The 11,893-nt window shown below is 38.6% G+C and overlaps 1 protein-coding gene across 2 annotated transcripts; it reads left to right on the top strand.

Moving 5' to 3' along the window:
* Positions 1-484: 484 nt before the first annotated feature.
* Positions 485-10,826, top strand: LOC130186584 (zinc finger protein 260-like). 2 transcript variants are annotated; one of them, XM_056403791.1, is made up of 6 exons: positions 487-2,908; positions 3,516-3,987; positions 6,103-6,289; positions 6,391-6,486; positions 6,967-7,026; positions 7,819-10,826. In XM_056403791.1, the coding sequence occupies exons 2-6, from the start codon at positions 3,757-3,759 to the stop codon at positions 9,234-9,236; spliced, it is 1,992 nt and encodes a 663-aa protein (XP_056259766.1). In that variant the 5' UTR covers positions 487-2,908; positions 3,516-3,756; the 3' UTR covers positions 9,237-10,826. The 2 variants fall into 2 exon arrangements, with proteins under 2 accessions (XP_056259767.1, XP_056259766.1); XM_056403792.1 differs by lacking the exon at positions 6,967-7,026 and having other exon boundaries at positions 485-3,987.
* Positions 10,827-11,893: the final 1,067 nt, after the last annotated feature.

Below are 11,893 nucleotides of genomic sequence, written 5' to 3'. Positions count from 1 at the left end.
GGTGTCTGCTACTGCTGCTCCTGGAGCTGGAGGAAGATATGCAGGTACTTGTTTTCGTCATTCCAGAAGTGTGTCTGACTTTCTTTTTCCTTTTTTTTCTTCCTGCCTTGTTCTTATTAAACATTTCTAAGAGGAGGGAGTTCGTCCAGCTGCCAGTCTGTGAATCACGCTCCAAGAAAAAAGTTTTTTTTCTGAGGCAAGATCAAAAGATTAGTGTGTTTGTGTTGTGTCATGTGTGTATCTGCTGTTTCTGATCAGGTGCAGAGCTTAGTCGACTGCTGAACAGGGAGTCTTACCAGTTTGTTCACAGTGGCTAAGTTCTTCACTTGTACAGAGATAATTGGGATGTATGACAAGAAGTCTGTAGTTCCTGACCTACTAAAACTGTATATATATATATATATAAGTCTTATCATACAGTATATGTGGAATAATTTTAAATATTTTCATTCGCAAAAGATTGTGTTGTCAAACTGTAAGATGTGATATACATATATATATATTTCTCTTTTCTTCCCTTTAGCATATTGAAATATTTAATCTTTATATCATTATACTCTTGTTGTGTTAAAGGATAGGGTTGGTAATAATTAGTTCTTATTGTTAACAAATTAAAAAACATTAAAAACAATGACCTGATCCTACTAACAAGTATTTGTCTGTGTAGCAACAAGCTGATGTGATATATTTTGTTCTTCTGTGCCACAGAGCTCCATAGCAGCCAACAATGCTGTTTGCATCCGGGGTGGACAGCCGGTGTGGCTATTTACACCCAAGCATTAGGCTCTCCTGGACCGCTTCAATGAGTCAAATGGAAGAAGTTCAGGCTTTCTAACATGGGGCTGCGGTGAAAAGGGTCTATTTTAACCCAAACTATGTTGTTATATGTTAATATGCTAACCCTGACCGTTTGGAAAAAAGCAAACAAAACAAAACAAAACAAAAAACCGAACAAAAACAACGAATAAAACAAGAGGTTTAGAGAGCCACTGGGTGCTTCATACGGGTGTGAATAGCCAAATAGCTGCCCTGTGACTATTTTCACCTGGCTGACATGTCCTTTCATTATCATGAACACACACACTGCAGTTTGTCTCATTCCCACCTACACCTTCCTGTTGCACTAAATGTGGATCAATCTGCGGATGAAAATAGTCCCCAGCAGATGCACTATTTACTCCTGTCTGAGTAAAGTAAACTGCTGTGATAGGAAATTACTGAGCAATTTGTGAACCATTTTCAAAGATTTACATCAGATTTACATGCTGAGTGCAGCAGACAGGGTAAGGAAGTCAGAGAGTCAAGAGACTGACTGTAAACTTGGTTTTGGTCTTTTCACAGGATTTGTTGACAATAAGATGAATATAGAATAACACCAGCGTTCTCCTTTAAGTGGTCCTCACTGTCATATGTCATCGTGGTCATGATCTCAGGTTAAACAACCTTAGAGGTGTGATATACTGTAAGCCCACACTTAAACCTGGGGTAAATGTTTTGGTTAATTTAATGTAGGGATGTCGAGGAAATCTTGATCTATTGTAGATCTGTCTCTGGAAGGGGACTGGAGTTAAACAGACGTTTAGTCTAGAAAGTTTTAACACAGGATCAAAAAGCTGATGGACAGGACAACACTATTTTTAGGTTTTGTACTTAAAGGAATTTGACCAAACAATCCTGAGTTATTTTGTTGAGAAAATATATTGGAAACAAACAAACAACCAACTAAACAAAAACAATCCATCAACTACTGCTGAAAAGAGGAATGAGCTATTCTTATATAAATAGCTTTTGTATTCTTTTCAGCTTCAACATTATGGGATGCCTGTTACTACAATAAAGACGAACGACATATTTTCATTTGTGCATATACTTTGTAAATATATTTGAAAATGTATCCTTATGTTGCATGATAGAGTAGCGATTCCCAACTACGGGTACTAAAACTAAGTCTGCACTGCTGTGCTTAGGACAAGACAAATCAGATTATGCATTGGTGTGAGTTTTTTCTTTACTATATTGACATATACGAAAAACAATTAACTACCAGCACAACTCGGTTTAACACTGACCTGAGACAGTTGTGACACCTTTACACGACACGTTGCTGTTGTGTGGGTATGAAATAGTTAAAACAGCTACTGCCACTCCACATGGTAAAGAGAAAAAAAAAGAAAAAAAAAGAAAGAAAACAAAGACCAAGCTTAAATCTGAAAATTTCAGTATCTGCTCTGTATTTTTCTGTTTCCTCTTACAGTGAAACACGCTGGATAAACTGGGATAGTTATTTTAATGTAAATAGATCCATGAAAGGCTCTGTTCTACCCTCCGTCTGCTTCAGACAGCTACATGAAGCATTTGCTTTATTGGAGAAGATAAATATTTATCCAATGTTTACTTGAGGTTTCTTAACTTCTGTCCTTTGTTGTGCAGAATAAGTGCTAATGTCGAACGTTGCCAGATGAACTTTTTCTCCCTTTGAACAATTAGAAGATCACATTGAATGGCAAAGTTGTGTTTACTTTTCCTTAGGGCTGATGTTAAAATGTAAACTAATATCATAATGCGAAATAAGGTTCACTGGAAATAAAAAAGACTGTTGCCTGCGAGTAATTACATAGAAATGAATTTCCCTAATGCCACATGTGCAGTCTCTAGACCGTGGCTTTGACATTACTCTGAGGAAACATCTGGCCTCCCTCTTGTGCCTTCTGAGCTGACAGCAGTTTGATCCAACACACTGGCTCAGTTCAGCAGGAACAGGAGTCTAGTCAACACACAGCATTTTGTCATTAATATCAAGGAGATGAACTGTGGAGACATCATGAGGGGGAAAAGTACAGTGAACCCATGACGTGCCATGAGGAGACCTGAGCCCATCAATGTCTATAATGGCACAACTGATCCCTGAGTGAGTATGATAACTTATGGTTTTATATGTTTGTTGTTATTTAACGGTAGTTTATGTACAAGTACAACATCAACATCTATATCATAAGATTGTCTGTCTGCAATTTTTTACCATATACAATGGCAACAGAAGAGCCCAAAGGCAGCTGGTGGATTTGATGGTTGTTCAGAATTCACACTCATGGGTGTTTGCTGCCTTCTACTGGCTACGGAGGGGAACTACTACAACTACACAATATTAATCTCTGTTATGGTAAAAATTGGATTATGCTCAAAGTTCAGAGGGTGATATATTCTGTGATTGGTGTTCAACTTCGTACAGATGTAACTAACAAAAATGAAGCAGTCAAACAATTTAACCTGTCAACAAAGAATGAATAAATATTCACAATTAATGTTTATATAAAATGTATTATAAATGTAAATGTGCTGAACATAATTTGGTTAAAGTGGGGATTAAAAAAATGTGATAGCACAAGAACATGGGAGCAGACAATGTAGAACAGGAACCAGACAGGATTTTAATCCCAATAGTATTCCCAAACTTGTTTCTAAATTTTCAGAACTATTTTTAATTTAATTAAATTTTTTCCAAATGAATGGTTGAGAATAAAAATTTAGGGAGCCCCAGGATAACCCTGCTGGAAACATGCGGTACCACTTCATCTCTTGTGGAGGGCAGAAGTCCAACTACTACTAGAATGCAACTACTCCGGTGATAATCACACGAAGAAGAAGAATGAGGAACTGCAACATGACAGTTGCACAACTTTTCCAGTGCAGAGAAAAAGATTTCCATTTGGGAGTACTATGAAAAACTAAATTAAACCTTTAGGGTTACTCACAAACATGTTCAGCGCGGAGACGTTTCAGAGCCACATATGTGCTATAATGAAGGCTCTGGTGGAGGCTGGGGTGACGGAGCTCAGCGGACTTCTGGAGCAGCACTGGGCTAACGTCATGGCCGCCGCTCGGTACCGCTCTGCTCCGGCGGCAGAGACGGTGGTAAAGAGCGAAGAGGAGGAGGAGGGAGAAGTGACTCCACCGGAGCAGAGACAGCAGCTTAATACAGCTATAACGGTAACACGCGCGCGCGCACACGCATACACACTGTTGTCTGATGTTAGCTTACATGAGAAGGAGCAGTTAGCCAGGGTTTTTATACAACACTTGTACATTAACAGCAGGTACACAAAAACTGTCCAAACAAAGTTACAAGTGAAAGAAAAGAATATTAAGAAAAATTCAAAACTCATTTCAAATTCAAAACATATTGGTCATTAAAAAAGACCAAACACACAATTATTTCCTAAGGTAAGGGTCTATTTAACATCGCAACATGTTGATGCAGTTCTTGATGCTATTTGCACCCACCTATCCACAGCAAACAATGCTATTTGCACATGTATAAGTATGGCAGAGACAAGCACCCAGGTGCCCATAGCCTATATGGTATTTGGTATGGTGTGGTATTTGCACTTAGGTGTCTGTAGCCAACAGTGGTATTTACACCTGGGATGGATAGTCACCCTGTGCATGACACTTATTAAAAGGTGCAGTGCAACAATGTGTGCATTAATGGTCAAATAGCTGCCCTGTGACTATATACATACACTATACATACATACATACATACATACATATATATATAATATATATAATGTTAAGTTTGTGTTTCCAGTCGGACACGGACCTCCCCGAACAAGCATACTGTTTGGGTGTCGGAGAACATGATATACAGGTTTAACTGCACGTTATTATCTTCATTTTTTTTTTTTTTTTTTTTATCAAAGTATTTCCCGACAGCAGTTTCCCTGGTCACGGCTGCGTACTGGTACCCATCCCTAGTGCAAATAGACACATAAAAAACAAAGCCCAAAATTTGGTTAGGTGTAGCCCACGTCTTCTTGTGAATGTGGAATTTACCCAATAATAAAATTAACTGCATAAAAAAATCATAATCTCATTACCTTCAAATATATTTAATGTCCCATATGTATGTACATATGTCTTATTCTGACATTTAATTGTTTTCCCAGTTTTCTGTTTTATATAATACTGAACCGCCACCTAAAATGTCATGGTACACGTCTTTTATTACTGAGACAAAATTCATCCCTAACTCGCTCAATTTTCTGCCAATTAATTTCTCCATAAAGCAAAGCCCAAACGGATCTTTCTGGGGGCAGAGTTACAGCTTGTGTGTAATTCCTGATGTTTTTATTCAAGCATTTATTCTTGGTAATGTCATCTTCTGCAAGGAATATACCAGAAATAAATGGATCGATCATTGAACCGCTTGGCAAAGAATAAAAAAAAGACTGCATACTCTTTTGGCATAACTGGTGACCTAAATTTGGAATTCATTATACATTAGTAACTATATAATTATTGTAATTTTATTATTTATGTTTACATTGAGTATTCTTGTTATTTTAAATGTATTAATTAGTTGGTAAAAATTATGTTTGTAAATAAATTTCTAGGCCACCAAAGCTTATTTTTATTTATTGTATAATGAAATGTATTGATATTATGTACAAAAATACATTAATCTCATTAGAGACTAAAGATTCTTTGTACCAGATTTAGCGAATAGCTAATTTCCATCTGCAGTCCCTGGGCAGGTGAAGGAAACAACAAAACACAGAGCAAAACCTAACATCAGCACTACAAATAGGCCAGCATCCTGTTCAGACATTCACAGACATACACACACACACAAACACAAACACAAACACACAATAATGCACTTCATTGGAACAAAGACAAAACATGTAACTTATCAGGTAACTTATCAATTTTGTAGTAGCACTTTAGTAGAAATCAGACTCCACTCATTAACCTAAATACATAATGTAATGTTGTTAATGTTGTATTTTTCTTTAGTGAAATTAAAAGACCATTTCACTTTGAGAGTATTATATAATGTTTGAAAACTTAGTACCTCCAGATGACCCTTTCTTTATGTTGCATTGGATGTCCTCTCTAATAAGATAATGACATGTGGGTAATCAGAAATTCAAGACATCTAGACAGATCTGGATATTCCCCCAGCTTTAGATAGCATAACTCAACCATTCAATGAAAGATCCCTCATCATGAAATTATTTTCTATGGGTCAACAAATCAGTTAATTACTTATAACTAACTACCCTTGTTTCCCTTCATTCTTTCTTACCTATGACTTCACAGAACCAGTTTGCATTGCTCATGGAAGCATTGACCAAAGCAGCAGTAGAGAAAATATTGATGATCTTGAAAGTGTCCATGTGTGAAGCTCAGGGTGGTCCTGCTGCAGAGCAGAGACCCGGACTGAACAACAAGACTCAACAGACAAGCAAGAAGCCGACAGGAGGGCGAGGGGCCAGGCCCAAAAAGCGTATGTTAGCAAACAGCTCAAGTGGCTATGGAGAGACTTTTGGATCTTCACACTCTTGTTGTTATGTATTTAACAACTTTTATGCTCTTGTTAAATCTCAGAATCAGAAACCAAAATTTGTCGTCAGAAGAGGAAGAAAACAGAGGGAGGACTTCAACCAGCGATAAGAAAGGAAATCTACCACATGTATTACCGAGGTATTACACCAGCTGCTATGTGATGTGATTTCTTATTGAAATACAAATGGTACATGAACCAAAAAGTTCAGTTTTGTCACTTACTCAGGCCACTTAGTACCAGCTTCAGTTATAGTCAGATTCTGAACACAGTGAATCATTGCTACATGTAAAATGCTGTAACACTGTTACATTTCAGTAGTTTCAGGTCATTATTCTAATTGCTGCATTTCTGAATCAGTGGTAAGAAATCGTCAACAAAACTCTGTTGCTGTTTAAAGGGTTGCAGCAGATAAATAGATGGATGGATGGATAGATAGATAGATACTTTATTTATCCCCAAGGGGAAATTCATGATTAATAACGGGCCTGCTCTATCAAATGACACTCACAAAATACTATGAGATCAAATAATGCGCAATGATCAAATCTTGTTTGAATCCCTCAGTAGATATTATATCTTAACTTGAGATTCACTGATGTTGATGTTTGTGTTTTTAGAAGAGCCACAGACTGAGAAAGCAACAGCAGCAGCTGAGTCAGAATCAGTGATCGAACCAGGTAACTACTGATTCTTTACAAACCAGCAGAGCGGAAACTTTCTCTGTGTGTGACAACAAGTTCATATTTATTTATTCATTAATTTAACCAGGAAGTTTCTTGGGACATACAGTATTATGTATTTTGCAAGACAGACCTGAAGTTATCTTACAACACACACACATAGCGTGAAACGAAAGGACCTAAGAGGCACAAAAGAAAGACAACACATTGTGAAACGTGTGGATGTGACGTTTCAATGTGTGATGTTAAGTCCAAGGTGTTTAGTACAATAATGAAGTCTAACTGAGTTCAGATCAGACTCTGGGAACACTGATGGTTGTCCATGTAGTGGGACAGCTGATAGAAACAGGAAGAACTTAACAGTAGACAGTAAGAACACCAAGTGTAAAAAGTGCATATGAATCCGCCACTGTATTTTTACTGAGGTCCATCCAAAAGAATCCAGAATAAATTATAAAGATGAAAGATAGACAGGATCAATCCTATGTGGTAATGTATAATGTATGTGAAGTATACTGCAGTTACTTTTGCTATTTGTAATTTTTACTGTTCCCTTTAAGTTCACACTGAAATAAAGATAACGTTTGTTTTCCTGCTTCACACTGAATCACTTTCACTTCCTGAAAAATAAAACATTTATTTGGTAAATTCAATGCAGCATGTCAGTAGTATTAAAAACATTAAACATTATGTTTTGAAATAATATTTTAATCTGTTGTGAGGGGCTGTGTTTGTTTGTTCTTCCCACTTTGTTTCAAATCCCCTAACAAAACTTTGTTTTTGTTTCAGCTGATGTGGCCACACATAGAGAGAGTAACTCTGGATCCCTGTCTAAACGTGAAGCCTTGTTAACTGAGCCCACGTCAGAGCTGGCCCCTGGGCCGTCCCCTGTGCCGGCCCCTGAGCCGTCCCCTGTGCCGGCCCCTGGGCTGGCCCCTGTGCCGGCCCCTGAGCCGTCCCCTGTGCCGGCCCCTGAGCCGGCCTCTGATGTCAGTGAGGACGATGTCATCCAGGAGGATAGAGACACTTCAACCACCGCATCCAAGATCAAAAAGAAGAAGACCACAGCGCCTTTCAAATGTCCTTCTTGTGACAAAACATTTGCTCTCAAGTGTTTGATGGACCGGCACTACCTGACTCACTCCAAGCCTCACCTCTGCTCCGAGTGTGGCAAACGTTTTGCCGGACTCCGGGGGCTCATCGCACATTCAAGACGCCACACTGGAGAGAAGCTTTACAAATGCTCGGACTGCGGGACAGAGTTTGCTTACAAGAGCACCTTCGAGAGACACATGCGTCAGCACAGCCTGAAGAGACCGAACACCCACACGTGCACGCTGTGTGAGAATCAGTTTGCCGGGGTGCTGGCGTTTCAGAGGCACAGGTGTTGTGCCCTGAAAAAGACATTTGTCTGCTCTGTTTGTCCAGAGACATTTGAGTGCAGAAAGAGTTTGGCAGATCATGAGAATCTACATTCAGGAGACAGAGATTTTGTCTGTGAAAGTTGCGGCGAGAGTTTCTTCTCGTCCTCATCCTTGGCCATTCACCGGGTGACTCACATCCAGAAGGAAAACTGCTGCGAAGTGCTCGGCCTCGGATGCAGCGACATGAGCGTCCTCAAAAATCACCTGAGCAAACACACCGGAGAAAAACTTTTCATCTGCGAGGTTTGCGGTAAAGGCTGCAGTCACCGGAGCGCGCTGAAGCACCACATGCTGACCCACACGGGAGAGAGGTCGTACGTCTGCGAGACCTGCGGCAAACGCTGTGGCCACGCCAGCGCGCTTCAGAACCACATGCGGATCCACACGGGGAAGAAACCGGGGCAACAGCCGGTCTGCAACGTGTGCGGGAAAAAATTTCGCTGCACGGTCAATCTCAAATATCACATGAGCATCCACACGGGGGAGAAGCCTTATGCCTGCGATCAGTGTGATAAGAAGTTCAGCAACCCCAGCAATCTCAAGCTGCACATGAGGATTCACTCCGGAGAGAAGATGTACGGCTGCAACATCTGCAGCAGGAGGTTCACTCAGTCCAGCAGCCTGAAGCTGCACAGGCGGATCCACACTGGAGAAAAGCCGTATTGCTGCTCGGTCTGCGGGAAAGGATTCATACACAGCAGCGACTTCAAGAAACATCAGAGGGGTCACCTGCCAGAGGAACCAGGAGATGGACAGTCTGAAAAAACTGCAGTGAAAACTTAAAACCTTTCACTGCAGCACGCTCACTTATTGCACTGAGCATTGATATGGATTGTTTATGTTTGCACACATTGGAGTTCAGGCTGGGCAATGTGACCATAAACACTGTGAGACAATAGAAATTTGGTCGAGTGTCAAAGATTTTATAATTGTGTTTTGCAGATCAGTCAGTGGGACTGTTTTATGGCAGTATAATCTGCAGGAGTTGAAATGGTTATTTTGTTTCTAGAAAGTTTTCTGTGGGTTAAACACTACTACTTTTCATGGCCAAAAATGTGTGGAGACATTGTTACTCTTTAACATGTCACTCTATAATCATGAGTATTAATCTGCTGCTATAACAGCCTGCTCTTCTGAGTTCAGGCTTTCCACAGGATTTCACAACCTGGCTCCAGGGATTTGATCCCATTCAGCCACAAGAGCATTAGTGAGGTCCAAGACTGATGTTGGATGATAAGACCTGGCTCACAGTCAGTGTTCCAGTTCATCTCAAAGGTGGTAGATGGGGTTGAGCTCAGGGCTCTGTGCAGGCCAGTCAAGTTCTTCTACACCAAATAGGAAAAACTGTGTTTGCTTCTTAAGTTAGAAGCACACTGCAGTTCATGTATAAAACATCATTGTCATGCTGTAGCAATAAAATTTGCCTTCATTGGAACGACGAGTCCAAACCATGAAGAACAACCCCAGATCAAAAGCATACACACCTGAGTGTCCACATACAGCTAGTGTTTACTATGATTGAACATTGTTATTGCCCACAGACTTACATTCGACCAAATGCAGCCGAAACTTGAAATGACTTTGGTAACGCATTCTGTTACAGAAAATGATAAATGTTGAAGTAATTTAGCTTTTTTTTTGCGGATTAACTAATAAATTATTAATAAAGTTATTATTTTCGTTCACAGTGACTTGTAAAAAGTTAAACATGTCTGAAAAGTTTGTTCTCTGCTGTTTTCATTAGCAGCTGTTAACTTTACAGCTCTGTCTTAAAGCAATTTAATGTTTATTTTTCACTTGACTGGTTTTACTGGAATCACGCAAATTACTTACATGTGGCTAATTTCCTTTGTCATTAAACAAAAAAAGGGGAGTAGGGGGTAAATGAGTTCAATAAAATTAGCAAATAACCAGAGGTAATTAACACTTCATCAGAGACTTTGTATAAAAAGACCTGACAGACACTGACTGGAGAGAAACACTGAGACTTAGGCAGGAGCTGCAGTCATACATACAGCATGAAGAATTTATGGATGGATATCACAAGATTGGAATAAAGTAATTAAGATGGAGGCAGTATAATACCGTACACTCTATTTGACTGTTGCTGTCTTTGTACATGATTAATATATAAGGAAAACCTGTCATTAAATTTTAAGTCATTTATACAGAATCCTCTGCGAATATGAAGATATAAGTTTATAAGATTTATTAAATACCCATAAAAAAAATCTAAATTTGAATTATCAAAAATATCTATCATGAATTTTTCTATAGTATATCATGTTGCAAGCCTATATTTTAACAATATATATTTGATATGTCAATTCAATTTTATTAAAACAATGTACAAATAAAAATTCTATATGCTTATATGTTTTTCTTATTCATTTCTCATTAATTTTAAACATGTCATTCTCCCCATTCTGGGAAAGTGGTCTCAGACTTTTGGAACTGTCTGTATATGATATAAACATATATGAACAAGCTTTGGGATGGATATATATCTACAATATAAGCATACATACATAAACATACATATTTGTGTGGAGTAGACATTCATGTCAATTTATGAAATTGGAATTTCTTATAGGTTTTATCTATAATTTTTACATATGTTTTTGTTTTGTATGTACATAGATTTCATATATGGAAATTCAATATATGTGCATATGTTACATTTGCATATACTGTACACATCAGAGTACTACAGCTGGTTTTATCGATCAGATATTCGACTGTGATTCCAACAGAGACGATAAGACGCTCTGTTAAATCATCCACTAGATGGTGTTAGAGGATCAACATGTGTGAAACTGCAGTATCAATATTCAGCTCAGCTCCTATTGGAGCTATGGGATAATACATCAAATACAAGTATATATTATCAGCAGGTACGCATACTGACAGTTGCTCTATATTTTCATTCTTCTTCATCATATCTCTGTATGAAACCTATAGTGCTGTCATTAATTTTCAAGAGGATGATGTTGAGAGACTTTATTCCCTGTTTTGATCAACAGCTAAGAGATTTGAATGGGAGAAGATTGGAGTTACCAGAACCTCAAGGTATTTGTCATGTTTGTTTTATTCATTCATCCATCAACTTTTAGACTCAGAGAGATGAAATTAAAAGAAACACCAAAAGTCAAACAAAAGAAATAACACTGCAACAAAAGCAAAACAAGATGTGAGACAGCAAAAACAGACAGCGATTCAAGCAATGTGTCAAAATCAATAAAAATTAGGAACCTTTGAAACTCTATGTTCTCTCTGCTGCATGAAGAAATAAAGTCTGTCACTGAACTCAAACCTTTCTCTTCATATGAAATGTGTTGAGCTCAGTGTTGTGACCACTTCCCTGCGTGACTCTGTCTCAGGCTGCACTAAGCAGGTCACACACTTCTAATGCCAGTTTATTGCATTTAGTATAACCTTTA

This window comes from Seriola aureovittata, chromosome 18 (assembly GCF_021018895.1).
Source record: "Seriola aureovittata isolate HTS-2021-v1 ecotype China chromosome 18, ASM2101889v1, whole genome shotgun sequence".
Lineage (NCBI taxonomy): Eukaryota > Metazoa > Chordata > Actinopteri > Carangiformes > Carangidae > Seriola > Seriola aureovittata.
This window is presented reverse-complemented; position numbering and strand designations above follow the sequence as displayed.

What these genes read in the sequence shown, in the direction of transcription:
- LOC130186584 (XM_056403791.1), top strand. Translation starts at nt 3,757, where the DNA reads ATGTTCAGCGCGGAGACGTTTCAGAGCCACATATGTGCTATAATGAAG. An exon ending in AGGGGCCAGGCCCAAAAAGC is followed by an intron (nt 6,290 to 6,390) that starts GTATGTTAGCAA and finishes GTTAAATCTCAG; the next exon opens with AATCAGAAACCAAAATTTGT. An exon ending in CTACCACATGTATTACCGAG is followed by an intron (nt 6,487 to 6,966) that starts GTATTACACCAG and finishes TTGTGTTTTTAG; the next exon opens with AAGAGCCACAGACTGAGAAA.